Here is a 21,106-nt window from a genome sequence, read left to right on the forward strand (position 1 = left end):
TTGCTTAGGAGAAACCACAGGAGATACTTGCATGACACAATTTCACCTCCCCTCTGAAGGGGAGGAAAAAAGAGACTCTTACAATGTTTCTTTATGAGCTTTACTTGCTTTTGGCTATCACACTCTCCTTAGATGTCATTGAGACCCCCCCCATAAAATTGCCTAATGGACCCACTGAAAAAGCAAGTCAATTCAGACCAACCTGAATAAGCTTCTCCTTAGATGTCATTGAGACCCCCCCCATAAAATTGCCTAATGGACCCACTGAAAAAGCAAGTCAATTCAGACCAACCTGAATAAGCTTCTTCCATGCTCTCCCTGACCGACTGATTAGAGGAGTGGTTGGAACTATGTGCACTGGCCATTTCCCTGAACAGTACTGTCCATGTGTAATAACATGTTCTACTAGCAGCCAGGGGTACTGACACAGACCTAGTATGTCAGGGTGGAACTGCCCAGGCAAAAAGGATCATAAAATGAAACAACTGAGCCAAAAACAAATAGAAATCAGCCAGGACATTCAAGCCCTTTCCTGAAGTAAAGGGACAGGAGGGAACCGAGAAGGTTATCAGTCCCTTGGATAAATCTGCCTGGTGAGGGCCTGCTGGTTCTCAGTTAACTAACTCTCTCCCATGGTACTTTATATTTTCTTTATCAGAACAATACTGATTTTATTGGATGTGTGTGCAAAGTGACATTCCACAGATATTGGAACTATAAAACACTATCTGCCACAACTTTCTTCCTAAGATTATGTCTTTAATTGTGCAGATCTTTACTCCATTCTGGACAACCGTGTACCTGGAAGCTACACTTGGAAGGGACCATAAGGATCATCCACTCTAACTCCCTGCCATGCAGGAATACCCAGTTAAAACACTCCTGACAGATAGCTTATTCAACCTCTGCTTAAAAATCTCCAGAGAAAGAGACTCCACCACATGCTGAGGTAGCATATTTCACTGCTGAAGAACAAGCATGCATGCCATTGAAGAGAAATGCTGTAATAGAAACATGATTAAAATTGAACATCTGGCTGAATATGGAAAACTGGGAGTTTTACAGACTGGGTAATATGAAAAAGCGGCCCAAGAAACCATTTCATGAAGCAAGATTACTAAAGTCCTACCTAACAACAAATCTAAGGAGGGAGGGTGAAAAAAGATGAAAAAAGAGGGGAGATACAGAAGGTGGGGGCAGAAACTTTTCCAGGCCACAATGTTTTGATTTGATCAATTTCACTACCCCCGGTGGCGCAGTGGGTTAAACCCCTGTACCGGCAGGACTGAAGACTGACAGGTCGCAGGTTTGAATCCAGGGAGAGGCAGATGAGCTCCCCCTATCAGCTCCAGCTCCTCATGTGGGGACATGAGAGAAGCCTCCCACAAGGATGTTAAAAACATCAAAACATCCAGGCGTCCCCTGGGCAACGTCCTTGCAGACGGCCAAGTCTCTCACGCCAGGAGTCACTCCTGACACGACAAAAAAAAACAACAAAACAAAACAAAAAACTCCCAATGAAGCCTCTCCCATCCAAAAAATGACACTTTGCTGGGTGCTTAAAATAGAGTTGTATGTCCATTTGTCTGAGATGATTCAGCTGTTGTATTCCTCCACTGATCCAAACACCTACTAGTAGTAGAATCCTACTATGCAGGGGGGCATTAAGTGGCTGGAGTCATTCCTCACAGCAGAAATATTTTATAAACAAACATTTTAACCTACTACTGAAAGGCAGACAGCAGTTTTTATAGAGAATTTGGTTCAAAGACAAGGCAAATCATGTCTGCGCTTCTCACGAAGCAAGTTCTCTGGAGTCTTCCTTGATTTGCTGTTCAGCAACAATCATTCTAAAATCTTTCCTCGCAGTACTCTGATGGACATCATCATTATATGTGATAAATACATCCTAGAAAAAGATCTAGGAATGCCAGAGTTAGTGTACATAGTTTTCAGGAAATCAGGATTCATCTGCTTTCATTACATTGGCTTTCTTCCCATATCAGCATACAGTATAAGTCCAAATATATTTTGAATGCCAGGGAGCATACTGGGGAATATTTGTAAAAAAATGACTTTTACTACTATTCATGTCTCATTAGAAGACATTAAATCATGTTTCTTTATGCTATAGCTTGGGAAAAGGAGCTAAGCATCCTCCCACATACTTGAAAGAATTTGCCAAGAAATGTGTAACACACAGGTCTTTGCATATTAAGAAAAGAAATAGCAGTATTACTCAATTCTGTTTCAACATATGAACACCTTTTATTTCACTTGGAAACGCTGTACTAGATCAAAGATCTTAAAGTTTTAATAAATATATCTTTCTGAAGCCTGGGGGATTTGAAGTGAAACAAAACAGCTCTCAAGAGGATATATACTAGTCTGTAGCTCTTAGGGAGAATGGAAAGCTATCCTCAGGAAAAGGAAATCTCACTGTCTCAAACAGCCACCCTTTTAAGAAGGTAATGCAATAGACTATTTTGTCCTGCACCAGAACAGGAGGCTGGATCAGATCTTCTTACATCCTCCATGTTTTGTGATTTCTAAATGATTCTAACGGCCATAACAAGGAAAAAGCTATCTCTCTGTGGTAACAAATCTTGTTGCTGTCACAGGATAAAAACACAAACCTCTAGAATTATTTATTAAAAACTTCACAATACAACAATCATATGTTCAAAGAAATGGATATATTAAAATTAGACGCACTACTGGAGATACATAGTGTTCAATTTTAGTCTCGCCACATGCTGTCACATTTAGTACTCCTTTATCTCTCCTCCATAAATGCATTACTGATGCTACTGCTGGAACAGCTGTCTCCACTCCCTCTCTAGCCCGAAGGTGTTTCATTGTGAAGAGAGACAGACTTGCTTCCAAAGAATACCTGAGCTGACTGCATTACACATCAAATACATTTGAGGATGCTATGAAATGGGTTTTTTCTCCATTTCTATTGGGCTTTAGAAAGAGATCTAGAGATGCTTTAGTTCAAAGCACACTGTTAAATATTTTTATTTATTTATTTGACTTGTATACCGCTACTCCCAATTTGGCTCGGAGCGGTTTACAGCAGTAGATTAAAACAATACAATTAACTTTAAAATACAATAAAAACAAGAACAGACATAGTCCCGAGTTATTCACCCATCGAAAGCTTGTCGGAAGAGAAAGGTTTTACAGGCTTTCCGAAAAGCAAGTATCTGACTTAAATAACTATTTTAATACTTGGTATACATTGTGTTGCAAAGTGGTACAATCAAATGCTCTTCAGCTCACAAACTCAAAATTTTAAATAAAGTGATCACTTTGATGACTGATTATTCCGATAAATAAAATATGTACAATAAGAGTTGTTGTATGCTGTATTTCATAACCTACAGGTAGCAGTGTGGTAGCAGGGGTAAAATGGCCAGTCATAGCGGACTGGGCATAGAAAGTCAAGAAGAAAGGGATTTCTGGACTTCCGGTGGGTGATGGCGGCGGGCAAACCTCGTTGAGAGGGAGCTCCGACGAGGGACCGGCGTAGCGGCTGTTTTGGGTGAGCATATTGCTCCCCCACCTTCGCCGGATTGAAGGCGAAGGTGTAGCGAACCCGCGGGAGCCCGTAGAGCCCCCAAGAACCCCTTTCCCTCAAGGAGGGGGGCCGAGGGGGATCCGGGCGGGCGGGAAGCAAACCGCATCGCTGGGATCGGGCGAAAGCCCGTTTCAACCGTCCCCAGCCCATTTTAAAGAAAGAAGAGAGAAATAAGAAACTCTGAAAGGAGAAAATTGAGAAGATCTCGACGCCAGGTACGGGAACTATTAGAAATACCTAGAGTAAGAGACAGATGAAGCAAAGGTTCAGAGATTTGGGAGGTTAGAGGAAAATAAAGAGGAACTAAGAAGAACAAATAAGCAAATTACGAAAGAGAAGGCTTAAAAGTTCGGGCCGGAAAGGAAATAAAGAAAAAATCGGACTAAATTGGTATAAATTGGAATAATAAATCATAAATTGAAAACATATATATATATCAACTGGGCTGCCGAAGGAGGTGGTGAGATTGAGAGGACGTAAAGTCCGATGCTTAGCTAGAAAGTTCAAGCAGCTGCTTCCTTGCCGCTTGCCGCTTGTAAGCCACCTCTGGGATCTCTCCCCCGTTTCCTCATCTTTTAATCCGAAAAGGAAGAAAAATAAAACTCTGACCTTGGGCGCCATATTGTTGTGGCTAGCGAGCCCCTTCTTCATAAACAATCTTGTAAAGAGAAGACAGGAAGGGACGAAGGAGGAGAGGGGAAGAAAGGGGAAGGAGAAGTGACGCTAAAGGAAGAGGCGGCCCAAATAAGAAGAAAGGCGGAAGAAGACAGCAATACAGGCGGAACCATAGAGAGGCAGGCAGAATCATAGAGAAAAAACGCTACAGAGAGGCAGGCGAAAAGCGGCAGGGCAGGAAGCAAGCAACAAGAAATAAGATAAATAAACACTATTGTGAGGACGAGAAGTAGATGGAGAGGAGAAACGAGGACGAGAAGAAGACGAACCACGAGGAAGAGAAGCAGACGAGAATTTTTATTTTTACAGGAGCCAGGAAGAGAAGTAGACGAGATCTAGGAAGAGAAGCAGACGAAAGGGGAAAATAGAGGCAGGATCCCAGAGGAGGCCAGAAAAAGATAAAGGAAAAGATAAAGAAGATTGAGGGAAATTGGCTCAAGAGGATAAGATAAGACAAAATAATTTGATGAATTGATTAATTAAATAAATAGATAGTATTTAATTATAAACCAAATTAAATATATACATTTTAAAGAATTTTAGAGAATTAAATTTTAATTGAATCAAATTATAATTGAAGAAGATAAATTGGTCTTCCATAGAGAAATTAATTTAGAAGTAAATAATTGGAGAAATTGTAGAATTCTGTTACTTTAATGAATTGGAATTGGTAAGCAGAAATTGATTGTGTAAATATTGGTGTAATCAATAAAAGATAGATGTCATTAAAAGGAAAGCAAGAGAAGGAGAAAGTTTCGTTAAGAAGAGGGTCCTTGGATACCAGTCTCAATATGGAGAATATTTTGAAAGAAATAAAAAAATTGTCGGAAAAACAAGATGCATTAAAAAAAGATATGGCAGAGAAACAACAAGAGTTCTTTAATAAGCAAGAAAAGAACTATAAAGAAATGACAGTGGAGTTTCAAGGAATGAAAAAGAAGATGGAAGAGGAATTTGGGCAAATTAAAAAAGATATATCCCACCTATATGGTGAAGTAAAGGAATTGAAAACTAGCAAGGAGAAGATGGAGGAAACACAATCCCACATGTTGAAAAGAATTAAAGGAATAGACAGACAAAAGGAAAAGATAGAAATCGAACAAGAAAAGTTACTACAAAAACAAATGGATTACTACCTAAGATTCAGAAATATTCAAGAAGACAAAGAAGAAGATATTGGTCAGTTGATAACCACTCTGATAGCTAAATGTTTGGAATGCGAAGAAGACGAATTGGAGATGGAATTAGATCAAACATACCGTGTATCTTCATTTTATTCGAGAAAAAATAAGACACCACGAGATGTGATAGTGCAATTCACACGAAAGAAAACTAGAGATGAAGTGTTATATAGAAGCAATAAAAACCCAATTTACTATAAAGAAACCAAGATTGCAGTTCTGAAAGAATTCCCACAAGCGACTTTAAACAGAAGAAGAAAATACTACTTCCTTACAGATGAACTAAAGAAAAGATCAATCAGATTCCGATGGGAGAGAATTGAAGGAATTATGGTGACATACAAAGAAGAAAGATATTGGCTGACATCGGAACAGAAAGCCAAGTCTTTTTATGAGAATTTAATGAAAGAAACAGAGGAGGATAAACCAGAGGGAAGAAAAGGAGATAAAAAAGCACTAACACCAGGAAATGGAAATGGAAATGGTAAAGAAAAGAAGAAACCAAGAATTGAAACCCCAGAGGAATACCGAAGATTTAGCAAATCACAGGGGAGTAGTGCCCCAACATCAGAAGACTTGGGTGAAGGAGCATACGGTCCGGCTATAATGGCGCAAGGGATCTCGGAACTGAATTTAGACGATATTGGACAAGACACAGATTTATTGGGATAAAATGGCAGACAGACAAATTAAATGCTTCTCAAATAACGTTAACGGTATGAACTCGCCCCAGAAACGCAAAAAATTATTTGGAAAATTACAAAAGGCAGACCTGGATATCATTACATTACAGGAAACACATATATGTCATAAACATGTGGCGTATTTAGAAAATAAAAAATTAGGTAAAACATTTTATTCATCATACGAAAAGAAGAAAAGAGGAGTAGTAACTTATATAAAAGAAAATCTTTCCCCAGAACTAGTGTTTAAGGATGTGGAAGGAAGGTGTGTTACAGTCAAAATTATGATGGGAAACTTAAAAGTCCTCATATGTAATATATATGCCCCAAATGGCCCAAAGACAAAATTCATTCAATTCCTGTTAACAAAACTAAGAGAAACTGAATTCGATGAGCTCTTGCTGATTGGTGACTTTAACGGAGTGATGGATAAGCATAAAGATAAAAATAAGCCAAAGAGGAATGGAGACGGAGGGGGACTACTGCCACAAAAATTCTTTGAACTCCAAAAGGAATTTGAATTGGAGGATACTTGGAGAGTTAGAAATGAAAAGAAACAGGATTACACCTTCTATTCTCATCGGCATCAATCATGGTCAAGGATAGACCTGGCATGGATATCAAAAAATTTGGCGACCAAAGTAGTTCAAATGGAAATATCACCCAGGGATATCTCGGACCACTGTCCATTGGAAATAGTAATAAATCAGAAGAATTATCAAAGAAAATGGAGATTGAACGAAAATTTGATTAAAACAGAGGAAGACAAAAAACACTATAATAGAATTATTAAGGATTATTTAGAAATTAATGACATTGAAGAGACAAAAATACAAGTAACGTGGGACGCTCTGAAAGCCGTTCTGAGAGGACACTTTATTCAACAGGGAGCTAAGAAAAACAAAGAAAGAAACAGACAAATGAAAGAAGTGATGGAAAAAATCAGAGACAAGGAGAGGGAATTAAAAAAGAGGCCAGATAGCAAAAAGTTAAATAAGGAAATAGCGAGACTTAAACAGGAGAAGTCCCGCTTGGAGATAGAGAAACAAGCAAGAGAGCTAAAATTTTTAAAACAGCAAACGTTTGAGAATGCGAATAGATCTGGGAAATGGCTAGCAAGACAGGTTCGAAAAAAGAAACAAGCTACACAAATAACGAAAATAATGGAGGGAGACAAAGCGCTTACGACGGATAAGGAGATTATGGAAGAATTTAGAAGCTACTACAGTAAACTATACACAAGGGATGGAATAAAGAAGGAGGAGATTGCCGAATATATAAGTCAGCTTAAATTAGAAAAAAATTCAGAAGAGATACGGGAAAAGCTGAATAAAGAGATAACGGAAGATGAAATTGACAAAGCTTTGAGTAAAATGGATGCAGACAAAGCCCCTGGTCCGGATGGATTTACAGCGGGATTTTATAAATCAACGAAGAGCACTGTGATACCAATGCTGAAAAGAATTTTAAATGAGGCCTTGTTAAATCAAGTAATTCCAGAATCTTGGAACCAGGCCGAAATAGTGATGATACATAAAGAAGGGTTATCATCTGAAGATATTAAACATTATAGACCTATTTCTTTGCTGAATGTGGATTACAAAATATTCGCGAATATCTTGGCAACAAGATTAAAAGAATTTTTGACTGAGTGGATAGGGGAGGACCAAGCAGGGTTCCTCCCAGGAAGATATATGAAAGACAATATACGTACTGTAGTAGATCTGATAGACTACTTTGAAGTGAACCATCAAAAGGAAGCGGCCATCTTCTCAATAGATGCAGAGAAAGCATTCGACAATTTGAACTGGGACTTTTTAAAGATGTTGATCCAGGAAATGGACATGGGAATGCAATTTACAAATGCAGTTAATGCAATTTATGACGTCCAAAGAGCGAAAATACGAATAAATGGTCAACAAACTGATGAATTTGTAATTACGAAAGGTACAAGACAAGGCTGTCCGCTGTCTCCCTTGATTTTTATTATGGCTCTGGAGCCGCTGATGAGGAAAATAAGAGAAGACACAAATCTTAAGGGAGTCAAAATCGGGAAATATGAATATAAGATTAAAGCCTTCGCGGACGACTTGTTAGGAATTGTGGAAGACCCTACAAATAACCTCCAGAATTGGATAAATAAATTGCAAGAATATGGAAAGGTGGCAGGCTTCAAGGTGAATAAAGGGAAAACAAAGATCCTAACAAAAAATGTAAAGAAAGAAAATCAGGAGAAAATTGCATCAACTACAGGAATGGAAATTGTCAAAAAAATTAAATATTTAGGAATTTGGATATCAGCAAAGAATGGTCAATTGCTGAAAAACAATTACGAATCGACCTGGAACAAAATAAAGAAAGATCTTAAAAATTGGAAATCATTGAAGCTATCTTTATTAGGAAGGATTGCACTAATTAAAATGACGGTATTACCGAAGTTACTATTTTTATTTCAGAATATTCCCGTAATTAGAAGTCAAATAATGTTTAAAAATTGGAATAAAGAACTCCTGAAATTTGTATGGGACGGAAAAAGACCCAGAATTAAGTATATGCACTTAATTGATAAAAAAACAAGAGGAGGACTAGGTTTCCCAGACCTGAAAGCATATCACGATTCAAGTGCTCTCTTATGGATAAGAGATTGGATGTTACTAGAAAATGAAAAATGTTTGAATTTAGAAGGCCATGATTTACGTGTGGGCTGGCATGCCTACACGTGGTACGAAAGAGAGAAAAAGGAAAAAAAATTTGGGAATCACTTCGTCAGAGCATCCTTGTTGAGGGTGTGGTTAAAATATAAATTTTTTTTCTATAATAAAACGCCACTTTGGGTTTCACCAATGGAGGCGCATCAAAGAAGACTATTAGGCTGGAGAGCGTGGCCAACATATAAGGATATCTTAAAAGAAAATACAGGGGAGATTATCGCCTACGAACAATTGAAGGAGAAAAATAAAAATATGACATGGCTACATTACTTACAAATGAAAGATTATATCAAACAAGATAATAAAGTAGGCTTCGCCTGGGAAGGCTCGATGTGGGATAAAATTTTAAAGACAAGGAGAAAGGTAATCTCGGTCATCTACAATACTCTTCTGACGTGGTTAACGGAGACTGAGCAAGTTAAACCATGTATGATAAAGTGGGCACAAAATATAAGAAGATCTATCCAATTTAAAGAGTGGGAACAGATGTGGAACAAGAAATTAAAATATATATATGCAACTGACTTAAAGGAAAACTGGATAAAAATGTTCCACAGATGGTACACCACCCCTAAGAAATTATCTTTGATAAATAAAAATTCTTCAGATAAATGTTGGAAAGGGTGCCAACAGACTGGTACCTTTTATCATATGTGGTGGACTTGTAAAGAAATAGTGAAATATTGGTCTATGATTCACGAAGAGCTACAAAAATTTTTAAAAAGAACTTTTAAGAAGAAACCGGAGTATTACTTATTGGGCTTTACTGACTCTGAAATACAAATACAAGAGAACGAGGATAAACTTTTTACTTATATGACAACGGCAGCGAGAATTGAATTAGCAAAAGTTTGGAAACAGGACAATATCCCTAACAAGGAGGATTGGTTGGGGAAAATTAGAGAAATAAGGGAGATGGACGAGTTGACTTTTTATTTGAAAAAAAATACCGGAAACCCGATAAAGAGGACAGACTGGACACTTTTTGATAAATACGAGGAAGAAGAGAAAAAGTAAAAAAGAGATAGAGTTTAGAAAAACAACAGAAACGCTATTGGAAATACAACACCTGACGAAGAGATGGAAGTCAAACTTTTTTTATATATAGACTTTGTTTTTTCTGTTTTTTCTATTTTTTATATAGACTCTTTTTTATAGACTTTGGTTTTTCTATTCTATTTTTTTATATAGTCTCTGGTATTTTTTTTTATCTTCTTTTAATGTTCTCACTCTTTCGCTGTATTAGTTAAATTCTTTAATAAAAAAAATTATTTAAAAAAAAAAAGAAGAAAGGGATTTCTTTGTGCTCTGTTTGTAAGCATTCCAAAATTATATAAATCTTATTTGTATACAACTGATTCACCGAACTTAGTGAATCCAAGTGAATTATTTGCTCATGTGTTTTAATTGTTTTATAGTTGATGGGGTATGTTTTTATTTTTATGTTCATATGCAGCACTGAATTTTGCCAGATTCTGTAAGTCACCAACAGTGCTTTGCCTTGGCAACTTTCCCCTTATTTTGAGAGCTCATTGCTTAACAAAACTCTATAAAATCCATGAGTGCTCAATAACACACATTCATATACATTACATAAACTGACAACATATTTGGGATTGTGACCAAAAATGACACCTAACTTTCACAAGAACAACCGGTCAGAGAAAGATAAAATTGTAACTGTCAATAAGTGCTTACCTGGGCCTAAGGGCACTTTATTCGGAATGAACATATTGGAAACCTACCTCAGCCCTGTTGGTTGTGTAATTCACTCCATATTTTAATGCCTTTTAGCAGTTAGCTGGTACATGTTTGTCACGTGTTACCCTTTGTTTATCTAAGTCATTAATTTTAATAATTTTTGGTTACTTTTTGGGTTAGTTATTACAAGTTTTATATCGTGATTGTTTTATTTATGGTTTTTGATTTGTTGTTTGTTTGTTTTTGGCACTGAATATTTGCCACTTTTATGGGAAACTGCCATGGAGAGATAGGGCGGGTTACAAATAAAGTATTTTTATATATTATCATAAATACATTCATGGAGCTCAAAGGGGTTCATTCCAGCTCACTCCAACCAATCTAGAAAATCAAATCAATATAACTTAGAAAATAATTGAAGAGATTCACAATCTCCTCAGTTACTTGATACACAGAAAGTATCTAATACAGGCTAATAAGTTCTGTTTGGGTGTGAAATAATTTTCAGCCCTAATGACATTCTCAAAGGATTACTCCTAATTGAGGGTTCTCCTGCCAAACAAAGAGTGCCTCCCACCATTTCAATCTTCTATCATTGGCAGTGACTAACAATTTAATTTCCTTGCTTATTCTCTTGCTACTAACATTCCCAGCAAAAATAAAAACAAACAAACAAAATAAAAACAGGACAACAAAGCAACTAGCAGAGTAGTCTGATATGTGTTGCCCAATTATAACTTTTCATTTTCTGAGGCCCTCATATTTTCTGATAGACATTCCCTAATAAAATTCTATGATTTTAAATTGGTCCTTCTTTGCTACAACACTCAAGTAGCAAAATTGAGTCCTAATTGGTGGTAATATCAGTTTCGTCCAATATCAAGTAAAAGCATGAGTTTTCACGAAGATCTTTGGGCCTTAACTAGCTTAATCCTAATTTGCACATATGAACAGTACAAATGAATTCATACTGGTTTTAAACTAACTTATTGACTTGCCTAATACTGTCAGCCTGTATAAAATGCTTTAAATTAGTCATACTAATTTTATTATACATTATCCTGAGCTTCCTTAACAAATAGCAAAATATTAATATTTTATAGAAATAAAACAGCAAAAATTCTACAGCTCCTAGAAGGGGCCTGGTTATTTTTTTTTCAGTGCTGAAGTCCCAGATCAAAAATACTAGCTTTTCTTGAGGCCATAAAGCAATCACACCCCTTCTAATTGAAAATGTGTCACTACTTTTAAAACTGTGGTTTGCAAACATCAAAATTACTGTAAAATTACACCTCAAAACGCTTAACAATAAGTAGAAGAATTCACTGCTTTTAGCAGTGAGATCTGCTACTAATTTTAAAGCCTGTTTATTTCTCTTGTTCCAAATAGAATGGAGGAACCGGGGTTGAGCTTCAACTACAGGAAAATAAAGTATTTTTAAAAGTATTTAGGCTTCCTCTCTACAGTATAAAGCAGAGTAGTGTACATAGGGCGCAGTCTGAGAGACAATGGAAGCACAATATCAGGGAACCAGCTCTATACCAAAAGTTAAAATAACACCAGAATGTAATGTTAAACTGGTAAGTTTCTTTTACAATAAATAATTCACAATTGCTATTCTAAGACACAGAAATAAACTGTTCAGAAGATGAGTGCTGCTAATTGTAAACAGGAATATATAAGAAGTGGTCAAAATGAGCCTTTTAACAAGTGAGGCAGAGGTCTTAAACTCAGTTTAAGGTGTACCCTAAACAATCACATACACCATTGAACTTTTGCTATATCAACTATATCACCCATCCCCACAGCCTTAGAATTGCAACATCAGAGGCCATTAGAGTCTGTCCATCAGACTTTAATTACTTTAATTCTTCCAATCTTCCTAGGTAAATTTAAAGTATGGAACTTTGTCTCAACAACCAACCTACGATTTTGTTTATATCACACCTTTTCCCGGAATGTAGGATTCAATGTAAAACCACATGTATAAAAAGTTAAGATTAAAATAACTTTAAGCTGTTTATAGAGCTCCAACAGGTCCAAATTCCCAGTGAATGTTTTCACAAGGGCACATTTTATAAAATCACTAGCTGTGTCCTGCCACGCGTTGCTGTGGCCTATAGTAAGAGTTTTGAAGTCTCTGCCTGGCCTAACTTCCTCCTTTCTTCTCTGGTTGTGTCTGGTTGTGATCCCCAGGTTGTGCCAGTCAGCTTTCGTATAATATTGTTTCTAGCACCCACACACATACAGACGAAGACGAAAAAAGAGAGGAAAGGAAAAAGAAAACGGCAGAAAAAAATTACATTTATATCCCTTCACCCTTCCTTCTAATAGGCGAGGGGAGGAGGGAAGAGCAGACCCTGGTTTTCCTCTCTTCCTATTGGCTGCGGCAGGAGGCATTCTAGCCAATGGCATTTAGGAGCGCGTGGACTGAGGAACGTGCTAAAACCACGTAGTCCTTTGTGTAGACTTCAACTCCCAGAAACCTTACCAGTTTGGGTGAATAGTGAGGGCTTCTGGGAGATGAAGTCCACAATTACATGAAAGCCCAGCGTTTGGGGAACTCCAAACACACTGCGCAGCAGGAAGAAGAGCCTGCCGCTCGCGAGAGGGAAGCCTCTGAGGTCAGCGGGAAGGGAGGGGCCTCTCGAAGCGAGCTTTTGCTTTGGCGGCGGGTTCGAAGCATTGCCTTTGGATGGATCCATGTGAGCAGGGTAAGAGGAAGGAGGGGGAGGAGTGAAGGTGAGTTGGGTGTGTGTGTGTGTTTGCAGCGGGAGGAGGAGTGAAGGTGCGTTGGGTGTGTGTGTGTGTTTGCGGCGGGAGGAGTGAAGGTGCGTTGGGTGTGTGTGTGTGTTTGCGGCGGGAGGAGTGAAGGTGCGTTGGGTGTGTGTGTTTGTGGCGGGAGGAGGAGTGAAGGTGCGTTGGGCTGTGTGTGTGTTTGTGGTGGGGTTTGAAGTGGGTTAATACGTAACGTTCCTGCGGAGGGAACGTTGGCCGGCAGGCCATGTGCGCGCGCCAGGGAACTTGCGGCTGGGTGCCAATGCACATGCTCAGTTGTTTTGTCGTTTTGTGAGTGTGTTGTTTTTTATTTTGATTCGGTTTGTTTATACCTAGTGGGTTGAGGTATGTGCATGGGAATTTTGGTTAATTTCCGTTGGGGTTTTTTTGAATTTTGCTTCTCCGTTCGACGTCACTTTCAGATTTATATATATAGATGAAAGAACTTTAAAATATAGTGAATAAATTCCCAGCTCTTCAGGAATTTATTCAGGGAAGTATAGTTGTGTATGTCGCTTGTAGATTTATGGTGACCCCATAAATGTTGTAGTTTTCTTAAGTTCCTTCCTGTGAAAATGTAGCCTATAAGTCTCACATCCTAAAACAGGATGGCGAACCACTTGGTATTCACTGGTGGTCCTCCATTTAAGTATTAACTATATCTGAACCTGTCTAGCATCCAGGATCAATGGTGATCTGCTGCCTATAGGATATTTAGGTCCTGGGATGTATGGTACTTCACTCACTTTGATCCCACTTATAATTCAGTCAACTTACCAGAGCATACTAGAAAGAGAGAGGTAGCCCAGGATCAGTCTTCCTCTTAAGAGCCAGCCCTCTAACATAATTGTGAAAAGGGATCAATTTCATAATGTTATATGTTTTAAGTTTAGGACAAAACTGTCAGCAAGTATGCTTCGTGCAATTTCTGTACGTATTACTTCCAAGGTTAAATTTATCATGTCAGAGATGGGCTTTTATGATGGTATAACAAAAAGTCTTAAGGAATTCTCTGGGCATTGGGGAGGGGCAATGATTAGTACCATCTGGAAGAGAATGATGATTACTATTATATATTTATGCCCTGCATTGAGATGGGTGGTTGTAGCAAAGGCAAGAATGGCCAAGAGTTTCTGCTAGTGAGCCATTGGTAGTTCTCTGAAAATCCACTTTCTTAATCAACCCAGCTGTGAAGAAAGACAAGGGAAAAAATCAATAACACAATATCCCATGTGGAGGGCTTAGAAGCCAATGCAGTGCAGTGGTTTGACTGTTGGGCTAGGATTCCAGGAGACCAGGGCTCAAAATTCCCATTTATTTGTAGAAATCTGCTCGGTGACCTTAGACAAGTCATGCTTTCTCAGCTTCAATGGAAGGCAAAAGCCTCCATGATTCTGTGACTAATTTCACTTTCTTTTCCTTTAGCAGAATTTCAAACACATACACAAACAAAATATATATTGAAATAAGAAATCCTGGGGATAGACTCCTAATGTTTATAAAATACACAGGAAAAAACACAATAGAAAGACAATCATGAATCAACTGACTAACAGTGAAAGAAGGGACAAAAAGGAGGGGGAATTGTTTAAACCAGGCATCCTCAAACTGTGGCCCTCCAAATGTTTGGGCCTTCAACTCCAAGAATTTCTGACAACTGAACAAGCTTGTTAGGGTATCTGGGAGTTGGAAGCCCAAACAGCTGGAGGGCTGCAGTTTGAAGATGCCTAGTTTAAGCACATAACACATTCAAATTCAGCATATGTCGCCAGTATAGTAAGCAGTACTGACCAGGTAAAAGCTGTTTGGGAGAGAAATTTGTTGCCTCAATATGGTGGGGTCTCTTTCTCTGGAGATTTTTAAGTAGAGGCTGGATAGCCATCTGTTAGGAGTGCCTTGATTATGTGTTCCTGCATTGCAAAATAGGGTTGGACTGGATGGTTCTTGTGGTCTTTTTCAACCCTATGATTCTATCCATATTACAGTATGAAATATTAAGACTTTCTTCCTGACAGCTGACCAAAGTATAGGTCAAGGGCTGTATTTGACCTGGCAATATTTTTATTATGGATGTAACCATATTAAGCTCTGGAAGAAGACTTTGCAGTCACCATAGTTGTTTTGACACACTATTATGTGCCTATTTCTGAGATGCCCAGTACTAGTTTCTGGGCATCTCAGCATACCCCATGTAGTAGGATGTTAATAAAGAATAAAATCAACCTTATGCAAAGCTCTGTATAATGAATAGGAAACATTGTCAGAAAGAGAACAGGATTAAACACTTTATCTGTAATAACTAAATACACCATAATTCAAGAAGCCCCCTTCTCTTCTTTTTGCACAGAAAAATGAAATTAATAAAAATAAATTTAAGAAGAATAAAACTGAAAATAAATAAATTGAGATATTATGGTACATTTCAAAGTTTTTAAATACAATTGAATTGCATCAACATTGCGCAATTGTTTTAGAGATCTCTTCATTTTACTATCCCTTACTATTACCCCTCCCCCCCCTTTTCCGGTAACTGTACTACCAAAACCATTAACTTGGAAGATATAGAACAGATCTTAAAAGAACTCCACAAGACAAAAAAAATGGGAACCACTGCACTTCACCATTCTGGCTCTTGTGTGATATAGATGGTAAAATTATTATCAGCAAAGTTTCAATGAGAGAAAAAATTCACAGCAACCCTAATGCATAGGACACTATGTCAGGAGACAGAAGTAATGTATGTAAGATTAATGTACTTAAGACAGAATTTAATTTATTTAAACAATGATGTACCAAACTTAACTGATACCGGTTTTATCTTTCCTAACCTTTATACTATCATAGTGCATGAGAAGAAAGACACAGGAATGTTTCTCAGAATGAGCTAACCTTTGAAATGACAAGGATTTGACTAAGTGGCCTATCTAGAAATCTGACAGACTGAAAACAATGTTTTTATAATTGTTCATAAGAATGTAAACCAATAGCAACAAAAGCAGTTTAATTGGGACTGGACTAGAATTCATGCCTGTATCAGTAACAAATCTTAGGTCTCTTTATAAAAGGAGTATGTACTTTGCAGACTTGAGAGGCACACTGTTTAGTTGACACTCCTTCTCTTGTGAACCAGAAGAGGCAGATAATGGCAGATTTGCAGAAGTATCATTCAAGCAGTACTTAAGAGTGCTTTTCTGAACACAGAAGCAGGTATGTTCCCTGTTGTTTCTTTCCTCATTTGGAAAGCATTGCATAAGAATAGAAGTTCTTGTTATGTGTGCAGACAATAATTGTGAATGAGATCCTAGCATTTGTTAGGGTTGTTTGTACTGAGAGCCATAAGAACTTCTCTTCTTAAAATGGATCACTTTCCATCCAGGTCTATTTTGGAAAAGTGCATCAAGAGGACAAATTATATCAAAATGGTCAGCAATGACATATCCTGACATCTTTACCTGCATTAATCTATACAGTCATCCTTTCATATCTGCAGTTTTGACTTTTGCAGATTTGATTTAAAATGTTCTCTCTTGAAATCTCTATTATCTCCAGTGTTACTTTGTGTTCATCTTCCTTCAGTCATACACGAAGACCAAGAGATTTCTAGAAAGAACACTTCTCTAGGAATTGCTAGATCCTCCAGTGTGATTCCATGCTCAGCTTTCAGTGGGAGTTGACCACAGAGTTGTGCTAGAAGACTTAGAAATTCTTCGGCAAGTTTCCCTTCAGGTAAAATAATAGCAATTCATGGTTTTCACTTTCACAGGAATTCTACGCCCAAATCCCAACAAACGTGGAACAATAATTGTATACCAACTTATGTATTATGAGATATTATAATGCTTTTCAGAATCTGTAATATATTGAGAATCCGAAGGCACTACTGACAGAGAAAGTGATCATTTCAGGAACATTCACTGAATATTAATGGACATTACAATTTTACTTCCTCAAGTACTTGTGCAATTGCATAGTCTGTATATGCTTCTGGACTGAGATCTATTTCTAAAACGTTTCTCCCATGCTAACATGCTTGTTGTAATAATTTGCAGGGACATGTAAACTGATATTCTGTCATCTAGCACAGCGAGTGAAATTAGAGACAGGGGCCACCTACTAGCTAGCAAGTCTGGCTTTAAGAGAAGTAAGATGATTCCAAACTTGGGACTCTTTGAAGTTTCAATACGAATCTCCTTGGAAGACTCTTTAGCCAGAGTTTACATTTAGCATGGTCATATACCTTATGATTATTCTGCCTTTTGAGAACAAGAATTGGCATACTGATTTCTAGACAACAGTATATGAAAGCTATTTTGGATTTAAAAACTCAACTTTTGAGTCTTTTTTAAAAAATAAATAGGATATTATGTATGTACACAGACACAAACATTAGGAACATTCGACACATTTAGGAATCCAGTCTGACAGTCACATAATTAAACTCGAATTATACAGATCTCATTTCATTAAAATAGCTTTACAGCATATTTATCCTTTTAGCCTGGAAACTTGCACTCTAGTAAAATTTACACAGACAAGCACCCTAGAAATTCCTGCTGGTGTGCCATGCATAGCTGCATATTTATTCAATGATGCACACTGTATTTGGAAGATATACACAAGAGATTAATAGGTAAAAATCGCAACAAGAAGCTTATACATTTCGACTAAAACAGTTTAGCTTGCACACTTCTACTAAGCATAGTGATATAGCTGTAAAATGATTATATTTCCCCTTCCTAGAGAAAAAAAACCCCCGTCTTTCTGGTATCCTACTAAGCCCACTAGGTCATGAAGATAAAAGTAAAGAAATTAGCAGTTCAAACTGCTCTTTCTATTACCTCACATTGCCTCATATCACCCAGGCAGTATGGTAATTTCCTAACAATGGGTGACATTACATAGGTCTGGTGAATTACCTAGGCCTAACTAATGGTTTCAGCGGATGGTAGCTTTCATTTTATTTTATATAAAGCCAGTTAATTTTATATTATATTCATTGTCCTTGGTTTTGACAACCTATTAAGCAGGTCTTTTCATTTTTTTCACAGGTTACTTGGTATACAGATACTGAAATCCAATTATCCACAATGAATATTCTATTACTGTGTACCATACAACTCTGACAAGTTCAGAATTTATCCCTTCAGACATTATCCTCAAGCACCAATTTTCTTTAAAGTAGCTTTATGAACTGTAACATTCTGATGTTAACAGAATACAAGCTCCCATCATTTTAAAGCCTGTAAGTAATACACTGAAATAATCATTTGAAAAAAGAACCGAGAATGCAAAGTTGCCATTGGCACATCATTTGCCCTTTAAAATATAGACATAGTTAGCAAGGTCAAGAAGACTCCCACAATATTTCATATTATTAACACTCAGAAAGATAAGATGGAAGTGTCATCGTTCGGTAGGACATAGCTTTGAAGTGGCATATAAGTGATCTTCATATGACTAAGGAGAAACATTTCAAGAAAGAAAGAAAAAATCTCCAAGCCAATCAAGCATCATTGCTTCGGCCATTATATAAATCTATGCAGAGTTGAGAAGCAGGCTGAATACAAAATGCCTCAACCCACAACTTTTTTGTTGAATTTAGCTTGCTTTAAAGAAGATTAAAATGTACAACAAGAATCTCATCTTCCAGCACAAAATGTGATTCTTTACTAGGGGTGCATCAACACTGTGGAATCCTGGGAAATGTAGTTTGGTGAGGCACCAATACTCTTTTGGCAAGGAAGGCTTTGAAAATTTGGAAAACTACATCTCCCATGATTCTATAGCATTGAGCCATGGCAGTTAAAGTGGTGTCAAACTGCATTTATTCTTTGTACATCAGGCATGGGCAAACTTCAGCCTTCCAGGTGTTTTGGACTTCCACAATTCCTAACAGTTAGGAATTGTGGGAGTTGATGTTCAAAACACCTGGAGGGCCAAAGTTTGCCCATGCCTGGTGTAGATGAACTCGAAGGGCCCTTCCACATTGCCATTTATACTAGGATCTGATCCCAGATTATCTGCTTTAAACTGGAATATGTGAGTCTCTGCTGCCAGAAAACCAGGGATAAACAGACAACTTGGGATAAACGGATAACCTGCGATAAAGGGACAGTGTGGAAGGGCCCTGAGTGTGTACTGATGTCACAAGAGGGCAAGGGTTTTTTAAGAAGAGATGCATTTAGGGGTCACAATGTGCAGACTAGGCCTGATACTACAATAAGTCAAACTGAGAAATCAGGGTGTGTGTGTGTTTGTGTGGGAAATTAAGTGAAAATTGGGTTCTTGTAGGTTTTCCGGGCTATATGGCCATGTTCTAGAAGCATTCTCTCCTGACGTTTCGCATACATCTATGGCAAGCATCCTCAGAGGTTGTGAGGTCTGAAAATTTATTCCACTTTTGTTTTCTTGGCTTTCCAGGTGGGCTTGCAACATTTTAAAAACACCCAATCCATAATTTAAAAAGAAAAGAAAACCTACCACACTACAGTTGAAATGATTTACAAAAGGATAGGCAATTGTTAAGTTTCCAAAGATGGTGCGGCCGAGCCATTAAGGAAGAAGAATGGAGTACTTGGAAATGGTGAGGAGAGGGGTGGGCGCTGCCTGCTCATCTCTCTTCCCCCCCCCCCATCCTCCTCCTCCTCCTTAGGCCGAGGCCTTGGAGGGACTTCACCCTAATAACCCTGCCCCGTGCTCCCTCTTGAAGGACCCTCCCCTTCCCCTTAGCGAGCGCTTGGCAACCTTGTGACTCAAGGAAAGTTGAAAGAGGGACCTCCAGAAAGGAAAGGAGGAGGAGGCGGCGGGAGGGGGCGCGGAGGAGGGAAGAGCGGGAGGGAAGAGCGGCGCCCCCTCCGGAGGGGGAGGAGGGGGAGGGGGAAGGCTCCTCTGAGGGAAGGGAGGGAGAGAGGGAAGGATGCAGGGATGGATGCGGGCCCCTCTCTTCCCCCGCCTCACCTCCCGTGCCGTCCGAGTTCTCGTTGAGGCTGCCCGAGGAGTCGTGGTGGGAGCCCACACACCCGCCCATGGGGCCCGGCCCGCAGACCCCGCTCCTTCGCCTTCGTCGCCGCCGCCGGTCGGGCAGGCGCGCTGGCTCCGCCGCCCGCCTCCTCCTCCTCCCCCTCAGCTGGCCCCGCCCCCGACGCGGCCTGCACTCTGACCAATCAGCGCCTCCGCCGCAGCAGCGCGAGGCCGCCTCGGGCCCCAAAGGGAGTTCTTCTCCGCCCCAGCCTGGCCTTTCTCCTTCCGGCAGGGGGCGCTCTGCCCGTGCGCTTCCGCAAGGCATCCTCCTCAGGGCAGGAGGGATGGGTCCGCTTCCCTTATTGCGCCCCCCTTTCCTCCTCCTCCTGCCTTTCGTTCCGGATTCAGTGACGCCCCCTTGGCTCAGTAGACATATATTTTCGTGTCAGGAGCGACTTGAGAAACTGCAAGCCGCTTCTGATGTGAGAGAATTGGCCGACTGCAAGGACGTTGCCTAGGGGACGCCCGGATGTTTTTTTTCTCTTAATTTTTCCCAGTTGATAAGGATTTTCCAAACCTTCTCCATCACTAACCAAAGCACTATGACTGAAATCAAACAGGAGAGTTCTAGTTGTGTTACACCCTGAATTTTTCTTTTTTTCGTGTCAGGAGCAACTTTAGAAACTGCAAGCTGCTTCTGATGTGAGAGAATTGGCCGTCTGCAAGGACGTTGCCCAGGGGACGCCCGTTTGTTTTTGGTTTTTTTTGTAATTTTTTCCCAGTTGATATGGATTCTCCAGACCCTGCTCCTTCGCCTTCTCCATCACTAACCAA

General features: G+C 39.0%; 1 protein-coding gene across 1 annotated transcript in view; it reads right to left on the reverse strand.

The window, feature by feature from the left end:
* The window catches only part of UBTD2 (ubiquitin domain containing 2), a 62,529-nt gene extending 42,100 nt beyond the window's left edge, over positions 1-20,429 (reverse strand). The window contains exon 1 of the mRNA XM_060765101.2: positions 20,270-20,429. Within this exon, the coding sequence (XP_060621084.1) occupies positions 20,270-20,339 (70 nt within the window). The 5' untranslated portion in view covers positions 20,340-20,429. The remainder of the gene's footprint in view (positions 1-20,269) is intronic.
* Between the last annotated feature and the right edge of the window lie 677 nt (positions 20,430-21,106).

This window comes from Anolis sagrei, chromosome 2, assembly GCF_037176765.1.
Source record: "Anolis sagrei isolate rAnoSag1 chromosome 2, rAnoSag1.mat, whole genome shotgun sequence".
Lineage (NCBI taxonomy): Eukaryota > Metazoa > Chordata > Lepidosauria > Squamata > Dactyloidae > Anolis > Anolis sagrei.